This window comes from Erinaceus europaeus, chromosome 12, assembly GCF_950295315.1.
Source record: "Erinaceus europaeus chromosome 12, mEriEur2.1, whole genome shotgun sequence".
In the NCBI taxonomy this organism is placed as follows: Eukaryota; Metazoa; Chordata; class Mammalia; order Eulipotyphla; family Erinaceidae; genus Erinaceus; species Erinaceus europaeus.
In genome coordinates, this window is record NC_080173.1 from 12,872,253 (window position 1) to 12,891,836 (window position 19,584).

The window sequence follows — 19,584 nt, forward strand, 5'->3', positions numbered from 1 at the left end:
TGAAGGGGGACACTCAGCCTGAGGCGGGACTGTCCAGCCCTTTGTCCTCCACCTCTGTCCTTTCCTAACTAGACACCGTCCTGTGGCCCCTGTGTGTGACCACAAAACCTCAAGTGTGATGGAGCCCCCGTGATCCAAGGGTGGGGTGAGGTGGAGCAGGGAGTGTGCGTTTTGGGACCAGGACTAGAGGGCCCAGGGCTAGTGCTCCTGGTTGGGGCAATGGAAAAAGGGCCTTGTCCTAAAGGACGTCAAACTCACCCAGTCCAGAGGCAAGTTAACACTGATTTATCTGTCCGAGAACATGGTAGGTCTGGCAGATGAAGGCCAGGCCTGCGGCAAGCTCAGGCGGACGTATCAAAGAGGCGGTCAATCATGTCGCCCACCTGCTCCACACGGTACTTGATGTACTTTTCAGTGTTCTTGGTGAAGGGCACGTTGCTGTACCTGACAGGGCACTGAAGTCAGGGAGGGAAAGACTTGGACCTCCACAGCTCTGCCTCAGACTCAGCTACCCCTGATGGGGTGGTCTGGAATGCTGTCCCATTCTTTCCCTTTGTATTTTATTAGATAGGGCAGAGAGAAACTCAAGAGGGGAGGGGGTGACTGAGAGGGAAAGAGAAAGATAGGCACCTGCAGACCTGCTTCACTGTTTGTGAAGTGCCCTCCCTGTAGGGGGGGACCAGGGGCTTGAACCCTGGGTCCTTGCATAACTTAACTAGATGTGCCACTACCTGGCCCCCTGCAATGCCATCCCTATTTGGTTCCACCTCTAAGCCTGTGGCACAGAATCCGCTACCCACTTCAGCACCTACCCAGCGAGGACTTACTTACCTGTGCAGAAAGGCTCCATAGGTCTCCTGAACAATGTTTTTCTGTGCTTGGCGAATCTTGTCCCTCTGCTCTGTATCTGGAATAGCCCAGGCTTTCTGGATCTTGCACAATTCTTCAAGGCCATCATTGAAGCCCTGACAGAGAAAGAAGTGACCCAGAAGCAAATACGTAGGTCTGCATTACTATGACAGGAGCAGCACAGGGTGAAGGGGACAGGATCCAGCTCACCTTGAATCGCTCCTTGATCATCTGCCGTTCCTTGTCCCGGAGCTGTGGGATGAGGCAGGGCAGGAGATGGGGAGAAGGTTCTTCTCTGAGAAAACATCCATCCCTAGTCCTTCCCTAAACCTGGCGCCCCCGGCCCTGTTGCCTTTATTTGCTCACCCAGGGAGGACACGTATCTTTTGCCCAGGAAAGCTAATCACCCCTTCCCCACCAAGGCCCTCAGCCCACCTTGACTCCTGGCTGGAATACAGGTATATTCTTCTCGGTGATATAGTCGGTGACCTTTAGCCAGCTGCCAGGTGGGAGGGGAAGCAGGGGGAGGAGTAGCCTCAGGCAGCTGCTTCTCCCCTGGAGTCAGCTGGCTTTGACTGATTGATTGATTCATTCATTCATTCTCTTATCTACTTATTTATTTTTAAACCTCTTGATTTGCTGGTGGCAGAAGGAGTAAGGATCTGATGGCGCTATAGATGGTAAAGCAGTGCTTTGATGACTTTCCCTTTCTCTGGCTCTCCTTCTTTCTCTAAAGTATAGAAAAATTAAAAATTGGGCTGGGAGACTGTTCAGAGGTAGCACGTATGCATGAGGTTCTCAACACTGTATCAACTAAAAGCAAAAATGGTTGGGAAGGTGGTCTGGGAGATGGCGCAGTGGCTAAAGTATTACATTCTCAAGCACCAGGTCCTGAGTTTGATTCCAAACATCACTTGTGCCAGAGTAATGCTCTGGTTCTCTCTCTGCCACTCTTTCTCTCATAAATAAACAAATAAATTAAAGAATGGTTGGGAGGGCAGTTCAGTGACAGAGTGCAGGACTTGCATGCATGAGGCTTCTGGGTTTAATCCCTGGAATGACACAGACTGGAACAATACTCTGGCTTATCTTTCTTGTGAAATCCATAAAGTTTAAAGATTAAGAACAAGAAATAAAAACTTGCAGTAAATGAGACATGCATCATCAACTGCATTTCACATCCATGGGATGACAAGATTAAGATAATTAGGATTAAGAAAATTAAGATAGAGAGGTAGCTTGGAGGGCGGATACATGGGAAGGGAGAGGGAGAAACACACCAAGGGAGAGAAGTACACAGAGGGGGAGGACTGGAGAAACACAGAAGTGCAGCATGGGGGGTTGGCGGTGGCGTAGCGGGTTAAGCGCCATTGGCGCAAAGCGCAAGGACCAGTGTAAGGATCCCAGTTCGAGTCCCTGGTTCCCCACCTGTAGGGGAATCGCTTCACAGGTGGTGAAGCAGGTCTGTAAGTATCTATCTTTCTCTCCCCCTCTCTCCACTTCTCTCTGTCCTGTCCAGCAACAAACAACATCAGTGTCAACAACAACGATAACAACAACAAGGCTACAACAACAAGGGCAACAAAATGGGAAAAAAAAAAAAAAAAAGGGCCTCCAGGAGCAGTGGATTCTTAGTGCAGGCACTGAGCCCAGCAATAACTCCGGAGGCAAAAAAAAAAAAAAAAAGAAGTGCAGCATGAACTCCGCCGTGTGCAAGTTCAACCTTGGGCTACACATTACGCACAACTTTGACAGTCAGCTTGACGAGTTCAGCCTTCATCCTGGACAGACAGACCTCTGAGAGGCTGCCCCTGGAAGCCCCCTTGAGAGTAGGTAGTGGCAGGAGAAGGGGCTCACTTCACTCCATGAAAACACGAGAAGACTGGGGTCCACAGGGCAGTGGCTTTCCCTTATTGACCCCACTCTGACCAGGCCTAGTGTCCTGAGATTCCAAGGAAGAGTCAGGGGTGTGTGTGTGTGTGTGTGGGGGGGGGCGTTGTGTGTGTGGGGCGTTCTTACCTGCGTTGGTAGGTCTGGATCTGCTGCTCAATATGCTCCCGGTAGGAGCGCTCGGCAGTCTTCTGGGTCACTGCCACCAACTGGATCAGCTCAGACCTGGGCAGGGGAGGGGGCAGCAGAGGTGGATAAAAGAAGTGAACAAGTGAGGTTGACTTCTAAGGTTCAAAGGCCTCTGCAGCCTGCCTCACACTTTGGTCCTGGCATCACAAAGAACAAAGTATTGCCCACCGCTCTGGATATGCAGAGGGCATAGCCAGTCCCAGAGGGCAGGTGCCAGCACTGGGGACCCGCCACCCACCAGCCCTTTGGCCACCTACTTCTCTAGGGCCTTGAGAATGTAGTTGTAGTTGTTGTGCAGGAAGATGGCGCTCAGAGCCGGGTCTTCATACACCTTGGACTTGCTCAGCAAGTTCAACTGCAGGTTGCCCAGGACTTTACCTGCAGAGGGAAGAAAGGACACGGCCAGGGACTAAGCGGTGGCATAACTGGTTAAGTGCATACATTATAGTATGCAAGGACACAGGTTCAAGTCCCTGGTCCCCACCTGCAGGGGGAAAGCTTCAGGAGTGGTGAAGCAGTGTTACATTTCCCATCCCTCTCAATTTCTCTCTGTCTCTGTCCAATAATAAAAACCTTTAAAAAAAGACTATATATATGTATATATATATATATATATATATTTATTTATTTATGAATGACATGGCCACCTTGGGAGTCTGACTAGAAATGGCCAGAATCTGGTACCCATAAACAAGCTCCATTCCCTCACTCATGTCCCTCTCTAAGCAGAGTCCAACAAGCCCTTTGCCCACCCTGCCTGGGCCCCAGAAGTAGAGATAAGGTTGCAATTCCATGAGCAGGGGTCTCCAGAAGAGATCTGTGTACATGTATGTTCATAGCAGCACAATTTGTAATAGCCAAAAAACTTAGAAGCAACCCAGATGTCCAAAAAAAAAAAATAGATGAAATCATCTCCTTTGCCTCATCTTGGATGAAGACATAATGTTAAGTGAGATAAGCCAAGCAGGACAAATGCCACATGAGCTCACTTATAGGTGGGACTTAACAAGTAGGGACAAGGAGGGAGAACACAAATTGAAACCTGGACCAGGCATGGTGCAGTGCATCAAAGCGAAGGATTCTGGGGAAGGAGGGATTGAAGAGAACCTTGGGGGTCCTGATGCAGGATGTTAAAGACCTAGATTGGGGGTGAAAGTGTTTTGCAGAGAACTTTCACAGGGAGATGAGAAATTGTACCCATATGTCAACAACTGCACTATAAACCATTAACCCCTCCAATAAAATAAATAAATAAATAAATAAGTAAGTAAGTACACTGGGTGGTAATGCACCAGGTTAAGCACACATATTGTGAAGTGCAAGGACCGGCGGTGTAAGGATTCTGGTTCGAGCCCCTGGCTCCCCAATCTTCCTCTCCTCTCTCAATTTCTCTCTGTCCTGCCCAATAACAACAGCAGCAGCAACAGCAACAATAGTAACAACAATAATGGGAAAAATGGCCGCCAGGAGCAGTGGATTCGTAGTGCGGGCACCAGCCCCCAGCAATAACCCTGGAGGCAAAAACAAAACGAAACAAAACAGCAGACGGTCTCAGGTGCTAGATCGGGGCATCAGCAGAACACAAAAAGGGAGGTGGGGCCAGGCTCTGAATGTACAAGGCCCTGGGTTTGATCCCTAGCACTTTCCCCCTCACGCACGCAAGAAACTGCAGTGCAGGTAGATGCTGGGGCTGCCGGAGGGAGAACACTCACAGATATAGGTGCTTAGGAGGCGCTTGCTGAACTCGGAGCTATAGCTGGTGGCTGAAGAGCTGGTCTCTATGAGAGGAGAAACCATTTATTGCAGCATCTGTGACAGCAGCCAAAACTCTCTCTAGCCTCCTCCCAGCCCAGGGAGCAGACAGGCTGGACTCCTGTGGGGGCAGTGCTGGAGGTCTAGTGAGTAACAGGGTCGCCATGTTGTGGGAACACTCCCTTTGACTCCATCTGGAACCCAGAGTAAGTCCCACATGGTAGTGGGGGGGTGGGGGGAGGCGGCAGTGGGGCTTCTGAGCTGAGCCATGATCAGCATAAAGGCTCATGGGAGAGCGATGGGCACCGACACCCTCACCCGCAGACCCATGCTGGGTGGGATCTACAAGGCTCACTGCCCTGTCAACAGCTAACGGTTAGGATGGTTTCCATGTCCCCTTTCTACCCCACTTCCCACCCCTCTACTGAAGAGGAACCTAAGGCCTACGCAGAGCAGACAGTTGTGGGTGGGGGGAAGTCAGGGCTAGCCTGAAAGCTGTTCTCACATCTGGATATAGAAGGAGGCTGCCTGGATAAGCTCAGAGACAGAAAATGGCTGTGAAGGGAGCTGTGAGAATTGGGAGCACCCAGAAAGACAACCCCCACTTCCCACTCCAACAGGTGCTGGATCTCTCAAGGGGACCCATCCCCAGGGAACGTCACCCAGTGGGGCTTCGGAAGGATGGGATGGGGCTGCAGAGCCCTGCTGCTTACCTCGGGGGTCTAAAGGAATATTGTATGTGTCCCCAAGAACTACGGAGTGAAAGGCAGTGCGCAGAGAGTGGAAGGAGGGAGAGAAAAAGAAGGGAGAAAGATGCAAAAAGGGCAAAAACAGGTTAGACATGGCGTGTCATCCCAGTCAAGCAGACCACTCCCCACAACGCTCAGGACAGACAGCAGGACACTCCCAGGCTAACCCCTGAATACTAGAGGCTGCTCCCTGGCTCCTTGCTCCTAGGTGGAAGGAGACTGGTGGGCCAGGGCCTTAAGAACCCCGTCTCCATGCTCGGAACTGTGCTCTTCCTTGATGCCAGCCTCTTGGGCTCTGGTCCTGGGGCACTGACACCAGTCTGGCCCTGGGATGCCAGTCCACAAAAGGCCAGCTGTGTGAAACTGATCAGGAGGACAGAAAACATAACCTAAGGCAAAGACATGCAGGAGAGGTGGGGTGGTGAGGGTACCATCAAACCAGACAGCCTGGCTCCCCAGAACTAGATGGTGCCCCATAGTGAGGAAGGTTGGTTACAAGAGGCCATGGATACCACTCTCCTGCTGCCCAGTTCCAGGTGGGCCAACCAGCCCAGAGGGAGTGCCAGGCCAACCCCCCCCCCCCACCTACTGGGCAGGATGAAACCTCCCCTGTGGGCTCAGGTGACCGGTACCCACATGCTGAGGCGAGAGGGAGGAGTGGGCACCAGGCAGTGGGCTCAGAGGGAGGTGTCAAGTACCTTGGGAGGCCAGCATGGCGCCTGCTGTCTCCTGGAAATCCAGGAGCTGCTGCAGGAAGAGAATAGCCTGGTGGGTAGAAAACGGCCAGGAAGAAGGTGAGGGCAAGACCCCAGTGATGGACCACCTCCCATAGACACCCTTCTGACCATTCCAAGATGCCCAGTGAATAGGGTGGCTGTGGGTTTCATGTTCCCAGTGTGGGTCTGGTCTACTGCAGGTGCTAAATGTTTTATACCCTGTCACCTGTGTACCACTCAGGAAGACATGGGTGGCTCTGAGGCAAACCCCCACCCCCTTAGACCTCCACTCCCATCCCATGACCTCAGGAAGCACCTACGTTGCTTGTGAGCTCATGCACAGTGCCATCCTTGGGCATGTTGTATTCCTTGTCCGGGTCATTCTGTGAGACAGAGAGCCGGGTTTCCTAAAACACCTACCTTAGAGCCACACACAACCCCACAGCCAGGCTGACCTGCTTGTGGTGCCACATCCTGGCAGCAAGGCTCAAGGCACCCCTCCGCTTCCTTCCCCCTCAAAAGTTGAATAAGACACAACAGAAAAAGTATGGTAGCAACTTCAATCCTGGGGACCTTGGAGCGCCCCAGGGAAGGGTGTCAAGCGGGTGCAGACCAGAGACTTCCCTACTGGTCTCTGAAGCATTTCTGGCCAGATCTGGTGGCCCTACCCACAGCTCCCTGGGAACACTCCCCCGCCACCGACCGCCCACAGGAACAGCCGAGGTTGGAAGAGCACCTTGATGTTGTCGGCGAAGTCCTCCAGCGCTTTGGCTCCGACCGTCTCCATGGAGGTGATGAGGCTGGGCAGCTTGTTCTTGGTGCTGGCGGCCGTGCCCTGAGAAAGCAGCGGGCTGCAGTGCTGGCCAGAGTGGGGCCCTGCAGAGGCTGCTCCCCTTCCTCCTCTGAACCAAGGGGAACAGGGCCCTCTTGCAGGAGGGCCTGCCAGGTGCTGGGGCTGCTCTTCCCAGGGTTTCTCTGGGCTTCCTCACCCGCATACCTGGAGCACCTGGTCAAACTCAGGCTTGGTCTGCTTGAGGTGGCGCAGGATGGGGAACACAGTGAGCACCGCAGAGAAGTCGTGCCGGATGATGGCTTTGCGGGCAGCCGACACGATGTTCTCTCCCTCAAGCATCAGCCCGTCCAAAGCATCCTGGGGGGGTGAGCAGACAGCTCAGGGGAAGGGGGAGGGGGGAGCTAGCACTAGTGGCAGGGAGTGGATACCATCCAGGACAGGTCCCCAGAAGCTAAGTGGACAGACAAGAAAAACAGGCTTGCTCTCGACTTCAGCTTCTGTGGAGACCCCTCTTACTGGGGCACCTGGTTAGGGGCCAGGGGTGGGAGGGATGGGGCAGGACCTGTATCAGGGAGTCAAAAGTCTTTTTCTGGTGGTGCTCAGGGATAACATCCATCAGCAGCTGGTACTCGCTCTGAGCCAACTTGACGAAGGCACTGATGCAGTGGATGTAGGCGTCTGTCTCCACGTCCAACATGTCATCTCTCCCTGGGGGGGGGAGAGAGAGAGGTGTCCCTGAACTGCTGGTCTGGGGGCAGCTACTTTCCCTGCTGGGGGGGCATGGGTCTCCCCAGCTCCTGGCCTGCCTCCCAGACTGCCAGCAGACGGGGAGGAGGAAGACTGATGAGGCAGGACGCTGGGAGGACTCTGGCAGGCCCGACTGGGGCCGGGGAAAAAACTGGGCTGAGTTCAGCTTTCATCTAGGCTTCAATTTTAGTCCTGCCATGAAGAGAATTTATGTCTCAGAACATCAGGTACTAGAGATGGTGGGGAGAAGGATAAAAAGATAAGGAGGAGGGATCCTGAATCCAGTTCCTGGATAAGATACATCTGAGCCCAGGACTGAAGATTCTGGACTGTGCTGCCCACCTCTAGGAGGCGAGCACTGTGGTCCTCCACCTGAATGCCAGGCCTCTGAAAGCAGTCTATGCATGCCTTCTGGGCCAGATAAGAAGCTACAGCTATGAAGTTAGTTGGCACTGGGTCAGACTTGAGAGGAGGCAGGGACAATCCTACAGAGGGAGGCTCCGTGATGGTCAGAAGCCTCAGATGTCCCTGTTAGAGGCTGGGACAGGGGTGCCCACAGGCAACCTGGTCCCACGTGCCAAAGGCTGGGCTCCGAGGCATCAGAGCTCTGAGCTGAGGCTGGAGATGGCCCTCCAGGGAGCTGCCTTCCCTCTCTGCCTGTCTTCTGAGCAGAGTGGCAGCAGCTGCTCCCTGGGAAAGGCCCTGCAAGCCGGGTGTGTGTTCCCATCTGGAGAAAGGCAGAGACCTAGTGTCCAAAACAGAGAGACCAGAGAAAGAGAGGAGCGAGTAGGTCTGGCCCATCCTGGGAGGAGAGTGGCCGGCTGGGCCAGGTTGGAATGGGCCCTCCAGGGAGCAAAGTGGCTGCCCTCGGGCCGGGCTGTGGTACTCACCAGCCAGCAGCCCGTGCTTGTCGTTCAGGGCCTCGGACAGATGCTTAACTCGGAAATCATGCTCGTGACCTAGCGAGACGACGGCCGCACAAACACAAGCAGGGTTTATCCAGGGGCCGGGTGGGTTGCCCCTCAGGGGACGGGGAAGAAACCCTCACTCATCAGGAGGGGGCTGGAAGATGGGGTTCGAGGGAAGGGGCATTGGAGAGGGCATCTGAGCCCTCCTCTGCCTGGGGCCACCTTGGGCAAAGCCGTTTCAAGCCTGACCTGACGTGCAGCAGTGCTCTAGATGTCAAAGCCTTACAAGCTACGAGAAAGCTGAGGTGGAGGCGGGAGCTCATGGAGGGTTCTGGAGCATTTCTAGCAGCTAGTGGTGTGTGTGTGTGTGTGTGTGTGTGTGTGTGTGTGTGTCTTGTGTAACTTGGCCACATTTGGGGACAGACCCCATTAGAGAAATGGCACTGCTGAGTGAATAGGAACAGTCTTCTTTCATCCTCAGGGTGAGCCTGGGCATGGAAGGAGGGTCAAGTCCACCAGGGCAGGATAACCCTCCGACTCAAGGGAGGGGCACGCCTGCATACTACTCTAAAGCTGGGTGGCTGGGGGTGGTCGGGAGGCCCAGACCACCTTGGTCTTCCCACTGCTGGTCTAGGCGTGAAAGGGCTGCCCACAACAGAGGGCTTTCTCTGCGTTCAAACAGAAGACAAGGACAGAGACAGGGAGGGAGAGGGTAGGGAGCCTCAGGGAGGGCAGAGCTGCCGTCAGCCAAACAGGACCAGGCTGTGGGCCCCGATACCTTTGGGAGTGGATGGCACCAGGGACTTGCAGTTCCCACCCTTCTTCCCTCTCTCTCAAGGCCCTTGGGGGTCGGGTGGGGGGTGGGGTGGAGGCTCTGCCCTGCCACGGGACTGGACACACAGTGGAGGAGGAACAGGGGACAGGAGAGGAACACAGGGTGATTACCTTCCAGAGGAATGAGGTTAGAGCCCCCCTTTTTCCCATCTAGACCATGCTGGGAATACTGTTTCAGAAGGTTCTGAGCTTTACGGATCGTCCCTGTCACCAGAGCCACACAGAGAGGAGATAAGAAGACCTAGGAAACGAGTGAGAGAAAACAGCAGCAGCCCTCCACCTGCCCCCAGACCCACCTCTGCCCCAACTTGGTTGGCAGAATCTGAGGGCACTGTGAAAGCAATAGCCACAACCTGACCCTGAGTGCCAGGCAGTGTTCTCCAACATGCTCAGTGTCAGGGTGTAGCCAAATGAAAGTCAATGGGAGGCAGAAAACAGGGGAGGGTGACATGGAACTGAGTATGCTGGGGGAGCAATGCCCGAGACGGGAGGCACCCTAGTCCCACACCAGGAGGGTTAACCGAGCCACCAAAGCCCTTGGGGAAAAACTCTGAAGCCAAGAAGGGGTAAACAGGTCCCCCAAAGAACAGAGGGAGGGCGGCAGAAAGGGTCACATGCTCTTGGCATGGGGGAAAAAAACAACAGTTAGTATCACATGTAGAAACAATGAAAACAGAACCATGGTGCCCTCAGTTCCTGGGCCAACCACTTACATGGGGTTGAGGCATCTTGGGGCAGATGTGGGGCATTTAACACACACCAGGACAACTGCCTGGAGTATGGGCACGGGATGCTGAGGGGAACCACCGTAAGATTAACTGGCTTCTCTTCCCCAGAGACCCCCATCTCCTGCCCTCCACCCACCCCACCCCACCCCCGTAGCATCCACAAATACAACGAAGCTGCTTGAGTTCTGAAAGCTCCTCTAAAGGCCAGGGGGGCAGGGGAGCAGGGTCTGGAATAGCTTGTTCCTTTCTGATCTCCCTATAATCAGCGGCTAATTACCAAGTTCAGATCAGCTCGGCATTTGACTTCCTGTGATCTTCCCATTTGCTGAATGACCCACTAATGAGTGAATCATTCCTGCCCCCCAATCAGTCAGGAGCAGAGAGGCCACCAGGCCTGCAGGAGCCTGGCCAGCATGTTGGCAGGGCTACAGAATGGAGATGGTGGCACATCAGCCGCCAGAACCATTAGGAGCCCAATTACCAGGAAGCTGGTATTTCCTTCTGAGGACAGTCTGCTCCTTGGAGTCAGAGCCCAGAGCCCCAGGGCCTGTTTCCTACTTACTGAAGTCAGTCCTGAGTCCACCTGGGCCTAACAACTCTTGAAACCCCACAGATATCATGGGCAACTCTGTGGTCAGAGTTTTCCTCTTGAGTCTATAAGCTGAAGATGGGCTAGGTCCACCGTAAGTCTGAGGTCAAATCCTTTTCCCAGGAAGGCCTGAATAGGTAGTGGTCATCCTGGGGGCTGACAAACGGGGTCCCAAGCCTCCAGTGGGCCTTCCAGAGAAGAGACAGGGGAAGAGCACAGGCCTCGAGGCCCTCAGGGAAATGCCCTGCTCAACACACAGAACAGTCTGGCCCACAAGCTGGCAGCTCCCACTCAGTGAGTAGTCACTGGCATGGGACATCCTGCCTGGAGAGGAGAAAACAGAACACTCCCTGTCTGGCCACCCAGCTGCCCTGATGCCTTGCTCACTGTGCTCTTCAGGATGGCCTTGTTCTTTCTACAAACCCAAACAAAGTCTGAGGAAGAGTAGGTGCCCTCTAAGGGCGGGGAAACCAGAAAAAAAAAAAAAAAAAAAAGCCATCAGCTCCACATAGGGCCTGCAAAAAAGCAGGCAGCAGCTTCCCAGGCTAGGCTTGGGGCAGCAGGCGAACAGGACTGGCTAAGGCAGGAAGAGCTCCCCCATGCAGCTTCACTGGATCTCTCTCTCTCTCTGGTGCTATCTGTTATCCCCAGCCCCTCCTTACGCCCCCTTCCCACCCCCTCAATTTATCTCTGGGGCCAAGGGCAACATCTCTTTGCAGCCATAGAAATCATGACTTGTCATGACATAACTGATACATTGGGACACTGTCTACTCAGAGCTGAGGCTAGAGAGGACATGATGGTGGAGAGAGCAGATGGGGTCATTCACCTGGGACACCCACCCCCCTTAGCCCCCTCTCTTATCAACATCAGGTGGTGGTGCACCTGGTTGAGCACTCATATTACATTGTGCAAGGACCAGAGTTCAAGCCCCCGGCTCTCACCTACAGGGCTAATGCTTCCTAAGCAGTGAAGCAGTGCTGCAGGTGTCTCATTTTCTGATTTTTAAAAAAAATACTTTTAAAATTTTATTTATTTATTTTCCTTTTTGTTGCCCTTGTTGTTTTATTATTGTAGTCATTGATGTCATTTTGTTGGATAGGACAGAGAGAAATGGAGAGAGGAGGGGAAGACAGAGAGGAGGAGAGAAAGCTAGAAACCTGCAGACCTGCTTCACCGCTTGTGAAGTGACTCCCCTGCAGGTGGGGAGCCAGGGGCTTGAATCAGGATCCTTATGCCGGTCCTTGCACTTTGCGCCACCTGCGCTTAATCCACTGCGCTGCCGCCTGACTCCTGATTCGGGAGTTTTCATCCTTTCTGTAGGGATAGTGAAAGCATCAACTCTCCCATATCCACTTGTAAGCTTTGTGTTACTTCAAGCCTCCCTAGTATCCTAGACGGATACTAGGGGCAACACTAGGCCTGGTCTCCTGATGGGACAGCAGAGGACAGGGATGGGGTCCAGCGACTGTGTCTGCCCTGGCACCCCGCCTTTCCACCTCTATATCCCCAAAGACATGTATGTAACTCCCAGACTCTGCTGGAGAAGGAAGGGAGGGGGGCCTTGCTGTAGAGGCCAACACTGCATTGTGACCTGAGTACCCAGTGGGAGTGACTGGGAGGGCAAACTTGGGAGGGAGCAGTAGGGGAGGGGGTAGCGCTGCTGGCCTCCAATGTTCAGAGCAATCCAAGTCCCACCCGGACTTCCAGCTGGCACAGACAGGCCACGGTGGGGGCTCACCTGGCCGCTTGACAGGCTTCTTGGTGGGTGTGTCTTTCCTCTTGTTGGGGATAGCAGGGGAATAGGGAACTCCGGAGGAGGAACTGCTCTTCCGAAAGTGCTCCCTCAGACCTTTGATGGAGCGGTCCAACTGGCTGGAGCGAATCTGGTAGTAGACGTTCATGAAATCTAAGGAGAGACAAGTGACAGGGATGACAGTCAGGGTGCCAACCTCTGTCATGCCAGTGAGCCTTTCTTCCCCCTCAAGATACATTCTTAGGACAATAGTGGGGACCATCATATTGCCTTGCCACCCGCTTCCTCACTTTTGCTCACAGAAAGCCACATGGTCTCAGCCCAAGACTGGCAAAGTCCTTATTAAGGACTGATTTATTAGGACACTCAGAAGTAATAATAGGGGTAGGTGTGACTTAGAAAGGAAATGAAGGCAGCACTGCAGAAAAATAATGGGCAAAAACAGATAGAGATAAAGACAGTCACCCATATCTGTGAATTTGGGAGAACTATTGTAGTCTCTGCTAGAGGAACTCTGGTGGTGGGAATGGTATGGAAATGTACCCCTATTTGTAAATCACTATTAAATGACTAAAACATGTTTATTTATTTATTAGTGAGAGAGAGAGAGAGAGAGAGAGAGATTGCAAGCATGCCTGCCCCATGACCAGGGTATTATCCTGGCACATACAATGCTTGGGATTGAACTTGGGACCTCAAGCTTGAGTCTCCAACACTTTATCCACTGCACCACCTGCTTGGTCACCAGGCAAACTCTTAAGAGAGAAAATATCCCAATTATAATGATAATTAGTTGGAAGTCTTCAATGGTGAGATTTAGTTTTAATAAAAAAAAAAGTGCAATTCAAATTCAATGTGATAATGGCACATTGGATGTCAAAGGGTGGGAAATTTATGAGAAGAAAGGAAACAACCAATGTCAGTGAATGAAGACACATCAGATATTTAGTCTCTACTGACGATTTACAACAACCGTTTACAACAAATGTGTCTCAAAGAACTCTGATGTCAAAAATGGGCCAAAAGTGGGCTGTGAGACAAGTCACCTGGTAGAGTGCATACCTTACTGTGCAGGAAGCCCTGGGCTTGAGCCCTGGCACAACAAGGGAGGCACCACAGACAGCAGTAGGAGAACTCCACGGATGGTGGAACAGCACAGTGGCATCTCCTCTCTCTCTAGCTCCTTTTCTCTTACTTTAGAAAAATAAAGAATAAAAAGGCTGGGCCAGGGAGCCTACTTACTAGTATTGTGGCTGTGTGAGGCCTTGGATTCGTTCCTGGCTTCTCAGAAAGAAAGAAAGAAAGAGAGAGAGAAAGAAAGAAAGAAAGAAAGAGAGGAAGGAAGGAAGGAAGGAAGAAGGAAAGAAAGAAAAGAAAGACAGGAGCTCAGGCTGAAGGTAACTAGCAGCCTGGAGGTTGCCCAATGGCGTCTCTCTTATCTTGAGTGAACTCTTGAAAATCTCCCACTGAGATCACAGAAGATAGTTCACGTAGTAGGCCTTAACAAGGTCTGGGGTTTGAGCCACAGAACATGGGATCACCATGGATGGCACTAGAGGCACTCCATGAACAGTAAAATGATTGCTATGGTTTCTCTTTCTCTCTCCCCCTTCTATAGCATTTTTTAAAAAAAATATTTTTATTTATTTTATTTTATTTTATTCTATTAAGAGAGAGAGTGATACAGACACACTGCTCAGCTCTGGCTTATGGTGGTGCTGGGAACTGAACCTGGGAATTCAGAGCCTCAAGCATGAATGTTTTTTGCATAACCATTATGCTATCTCCCCAGTGCACTTTTTTTTTAATATAGAGACAGAGAACCAGAGACAGAAAAGAGACCACATCACTAAAACTTCCTTCAATGCAGTGGATCTATCTAGAAATTTATAACAGTTGGCTCTAAAAGCAGTAGAATCATGTCCTTGTGTGTGTGTCTCTTACACACACACACACACACACACACACACACACACACACACACACACACGACATGTGCATGCATACCTAGACAGACTCCCCACCATCGCAGTTCATGAGCCATGTGTTTATGCCCTCAATAAACAGTGGCCCTGACTCCTGTCACCAAATAGGCCTCAAGGGAATATGGGGGTAATGGTAATGCACTGACACAGAGAAGACCAGTTTGGAGGGTTAAAAATCTTTCGGCTGGGAATCAGGCGGTAGTGCAGCGGGTTAAGCGCATGTGGTGCAAAGCACAAGGACCAGTGTAAGGATCCCAGTTCGAGCCCCTGGCTCCCCACCTGCAGGGGAGTCGCTTCACAAATGGTCAAGCAGGTCTGCAGGTGTCTATCTTTCTCTCCCCCTCTCCGCTTTTCCCTCCCCTCTCCATTTCTCTCTGTCCTATCCAAAAACAATGGCAACAATAATAACAACAATAAAACAAGGGCAACAAAAGGAAATAAATAAATATTAAAAAAGAAATCTTTTGGCTGAGGGCCAGGTGGTAGTGCATCTGGTTAAGCACACGTCACCACGTGCAAGGACCCAGGTTTGAGCTCCTTCTTGTCACTTGCAGAGGGGGAGCTACATGAAAAGTGAAACAGGCACTGCAGGTGTCCCTTTGTTTCTCCCCGTCTCTACTGTCCATCCCCTCTCAATATCTCTCTTTCCAAGCAAATACAGAAATAGAAAGGAAGGAAGGAAGGAAGGAAGGAAGGAAGGAAGGAAGGGAGGGAGGGAGGAAGGAAGGGAGAGAGCAATGAGATATAAAAGAAAATCCTGGGTTTGGTTAGAGTAACGACTTGATGTATAGGCTGCAGACTACTCATACTGTCTCTTATTAAATATCATATTATAGGCTGGATGGTGGCATATCTGGTTGAGTGCACATGTTACAATGTGCAAGGACCTGGGTTCGAGCCCCCAGTCCCCACCTGCAGGGGAAAAGCTTTGTGAGTGGTGTAGCAGTGCTGCAGGTATCTGTCTCTCTCCCTCTCTATCACCCCACCCCCCCCTCAATTTCTGGCTATCTCTATCCAATAAATAAAGACAATTAAAAAAATTAATTAAAATTCTTATTATTAAAGGGAAAAAAAAAGAGACAAAACAACAACAACAAAAACAAAGAGGTGAACCTAAGAAATAAAAGGGAAAATATCCCATACTCTCACTTGGATAGTGTATTGCTTAGCCGTTTGAGTTAGACCGCCACAGCACTGCAGGAAGCTTTGCTGCTGTGTTTTCTTTCACTCTCTCTTTCTACCTCTGTCTCTATTTTAAAAAATAATTTAAAAATCCCATACTCATGGCCCTGCCACAGGGGCCAAGGCCACCCAAGCCACTCACCTTGGTTTCGGCCATATTCCACCAGCCAGCGGGAGATCCGGATCACGTCCTGGAGCACACTCTCGGGCAGGTGCTCTAGGGGCGCCTCCTCCTGAACCTCCAGCTCCTCTTCACTGCTGATCAGATCCAGGATGAGTATAGGGGAGACGACCTTACTGTGCCGGGTCATCAGGCTGCGAAACTCTGATTCCAGGGACTCCTTCCCCCTTTCAAACAGCAGCTTCTACGGTGACAATGGAAGGAAGAGGGTCTGTGTGGGGTCAGCTTTATGACTGCCTTTGTCCACCCCTACCTCTGCCTTCCTGACTCTGGGCCTCTACTCTCCTCTACCATCACTTTCTGTAGCTAAAAAAAAAAAAAAAAAAAGTTGTGATCCGGGAGGTGGCGCAGTAGATAAAGCATTAGGCTCTCCAGAATGAGGTCCTGAGTTCAATCCCTGGCAGCATATGTACCAGAGTGATGTCTGGTTCTTTCTCTCTCTCCTCCTATCTTTCTCATGAATAAAAAAATAAATTCTTTAAAAAAAAATGTTGGGTAGCCTTCGTTGACTACCTCAAAACGCATGCTCACAGGTGAAGCCTAAGACTTTGTAAGAGTTATGGTTGCAGGCAAGCAGAATAGCTCCCTTGGATAGTGTGATGCTTTGCCTTGACCCAGGTTCAAGTGCAGCCCCTACTTCATTGAAGGAAGCTGTGATCTCTTTCACTCTCTTTCTCTGTCTCTATCTAAAAACTTAAGGTTTTACAAATATCAGCTATTTTTTCCACTTTACTATGAATTTATATTGTTTTTGAAAACTGCTCATAAAAAAATAAGATAAAGGGTGGGCAAGACAGCATAATGGTTATGCAAAAAGACTCTCATGCCTGAGGCTCCAAAGTCCCAGGTTCAATCCCCCACACCACCATAAGCCAGAGCTGAGCAGTGCTCTGGTGTTTCTCTATCTCTTTTTCTCTCTCTGCATCTCTCTCAAAAATAAAATAAGTAAAATATTAAAAAAAAATAATAAGATGGGAGTTGGGCGGTAGTACAGCTGGTTAAGCGCAGGTGGTGCTAAGCGCAAGGACCGACATAAGGAACCTGGTTCAAGCCCTGGGCTCCCCACCTGCAGGGGAGTCACTTCACAGGTGGTGAAGCAGGTCTGCAGGTATCTGTCTTTCTCTCCCCCCTCTCTGTCTTCCCCTCCTCTCTCCATTTCTCTCTGTCCTATCTAACAACAACAACATCAATAATAACCACAACAATAAAACAATAAGGACAACAAAAGGAAATAAAGAAAAAAAATCTATAAAGAATAATAATAAGAAGAAGATAAATTGGAGGTGACTGGGAAGGTGACTCTGTAGAGCACATATGTCACAAGCCTGAGACCCTGGGTTTGATCCCTGGCACAGTACAGGCTAGTTCTGACCTTTCTTACTTGTACTAAAATTAAAAAAAAATTGACAACTTTTGTGTTGCAAATGATTTTGTCAAAAAAAAGTAAGACAACCCACAGAACAAGAGAAAATATTTGTAAATCTTATGCCTGAAATGGTCAGATATCTAGAACACATTTAGCAAACCAAAACCATATTTATTTTTTAAATAAATATTTATTTATTTATTCCTTTTTGTTGCCCTTGTTGTTTTTTCATTGTTGTAGTCATTATTGTTGTCGTTGTCGTTGCTGGATAGGACAGAGAGAAATGGAGAGAGGGAGGGGAAGACAGAGAGGGGGAGAGAAAGACAGACACCTGCAGACCTGCTTCACCACCTGTGAAGTGACTCCCCTGCAGGTGGGGAGCTGGGGGCTCGAACCAGGATCCTTATGCCGGTCCTTGCGCTTTGTGCCACATGCGCTTAACCCACTGCGCTACCCCCGGACTCCCCCAAAACCATTATTTCTACCCAAAGCATATATAAAAACATTATTCATAATAGTGAAAAAAAAGTCTGTTAAATGATGAATGGAGAAACAGACTGTGATACACCCACCAAATACAACATGTCAATGCACTAGCTCCCATGTATTTACACATTACATAAATCGCTGACTTACTGCTACATACAAGTGTCATGAACTTATAATTTAGTTAAATTGTAAAAGTGTAGTAAACATAACTATAATGCTTAAAGCAAATATCTCAATGTCTACGGTATGTGTATTATATACTTCTGCTTATCATATTCCTTTTAAGCTGGTCCAGAGTCCCTCATGAGACTAAGGCAAGGCCTGACGTCCCCAAAGACCCCACATTCTCCACTGGCCTCTCACCACTTTGTTGAGCTCTGGGCTGTCTGGGTTATTGTCCTGGAAGTACTCCACAGCCTTCTGAATTTTGGCCATGCTTCCTAGGTACTCTTCCAGCCTACCTGTGGGGCTGGAAAGGGAAAGAGTTTTATCTTCCTGGGATGGAGGACGAAAGATGAAGAGGATAAACCAAGGGAAAGCTATATGGAGGGGGGGGGGAATAATAAAAGAATTAACATAAGGAACTCTGGATTCAAATATTTTCTCCCCTCTCCAATGCCCCGTGCCACGGGTGCAGATGTTAGGAGCACTGTGGACCAAGCTCACCCTTCCCTGATGATCTTCTCGGTGTCGGCGGCCACATGGTAGTAACTGATGACGTGGTCCAGGCAGGAGAGAGTCTTTTCAACATTCTCCTGGAGCCGCTGCAGGTTCTCTGTCTGCTTGTGTACCGGGATGATGGAATTCTCCAGCTTCATAAGGCGGCTTTCAAAGGATGACAGGATGGACACCTGTGGAAGTGAGGGAGCTCCTGGCTCTCAGGTCTCAGGGTTGTCTCAGTGCTGCTTCTACCAACTCACTAGGATTTTTTTTTTTCTTTTTGCTGATTTTCGTCGATTTTCTAGACCGCAAGTTCCATGGGGAGGAAGGAACAGAGCGTTCATCTTTATCACTGCTCCCAGCATAAGGAGGTGACCCAAACAAGCTGGATCAAGTTTGATACATAGGAAGGCCAAATACAAAGGAAGCCAGCGGGCGAGGAAACTTGTCACACTGTTGCTTAGTGAGCCCACACATCTGCCATCTCCGCCCCTCGGGCCAGAAGCCCCAGGCCCCAAGCGCCTGAGCAGCCGGTGCGCAGAGTCTCCTCCGGGGCCTGGAGGCTTGTCTGCCCCGCCTCCCCCAACAGAGGGACAACTCACCATGTTTTTGGTGAGCTGGTCGCTCTTCTCCAGGCTGTCTCGGATGAAGGACAGCGTCTCCTCTTCCTGAGGGTTAGCAGACGAGAGGACATCAGCAGAAGCTGGTGGAGACCACCGCGCCCCAGACCCACAGCCTCACCTCCATCAGCATCGCCCCCTCCCACTCCATCCTCCTCCTGGGAAGTTCCTCCTGGGATCTCAGCCCCTCTTTCTCTCTCCTCTTTCTCTCAGCACCAGACCCACCTGTTTTAGTTTGTCTTCGATCTCCCGCCGCCGGACGGACGCCTCCTGCGGCGGGATCATCGCTACGACCCTGTGGTTCACAACTGTCCAGCGCCTACACTTAGCAGGCCCTCTCGGCTTCCGTCCCTGTCACACCCATTCCCGCCCTGGGCCCCGCCCCGGAGTGTGCGTCTGCATTCCGATTGGACGATCAGGCGGAAGTGAGCCTGGCGTACGTCGATAATTGGCTAGGGAAAACCGCCATCTTGGGTGTGTCCGGAAGTATGGCTAGAGTTCACCCTGTGCTGCTGTCATTACGTGTCCAGAGAAGCTTCTCCAGTGGTATTACTTTCCCTGATGGGCAGGGCAGTTAGAGTTCATCTGCTGGCTTCTTGGG

The 19,584-nt window shown here is 51.0% G+C and overlaps 1 protein-coding gene across 8 annotated transcripts; it reads right to left on the bottom strand.

Annotated features, from left to right (window-relative positions):
• Positions 1 to 269: 269 nt before the first annotated feature.
• EXOC7 (exocyst complex component 7) lies at positions 270 to 19,358 on the bottom strand. 8 transcript variants are annotated; one of them, XM_016194125.2, is made up of 21 exons: positions 19,209 to 19,358; positions 18,966 to 19,031; positions 18,370 to 18,554; positions 18,067 to 18,172; positions 15,810 to 16,032; positions 12,486 to 12,653; positions 9,539 to 9,631; positions 8,576 to 8,644; positions 7,501 to 7,646; positions 7,143 to 7,295; positions 6,882 to 6,980; positions 6,466 to 6,528; positions 6,128 to 6,194; positions 5,394 to 5,432; positions 4,641 to 4,706; positions 3,186 to 3,306; positions 2,869 to 2,964; positions 1,285 to 1,348; positions 1,060 to 1,101; positions 832 to 965; positions 270 to 444 (listed from the first exon to the last, which is right to left on the bottom strand). In XM_016194125.2, the coding sequence occupies exons 1-21, from the start codon at positions 19,266 to 19,268 to the stop codon at positions 342 to 344; spliced, it is 2,163 nt and encodes a 720-aa protein (XP_016049611.1). In that variant the 5' UTR covers positions 19,269 to 19,358; the 3' UTR covers positions 270 to 341. The 8 variants fall into 8 exon arrangements, with proteins under 8 accessions (XP_016049611.1, XP_060058769.1, XP_007536800.1 ...); XM_060202786.1 differs by lacking the exon at positions 9,539 to 9,631; XM_007536738.3 differs by lacking the exon at positions 8,576 to 8,644.
• Positions 19,359 to 19,584: the final 226 nt, after the last annotated feature.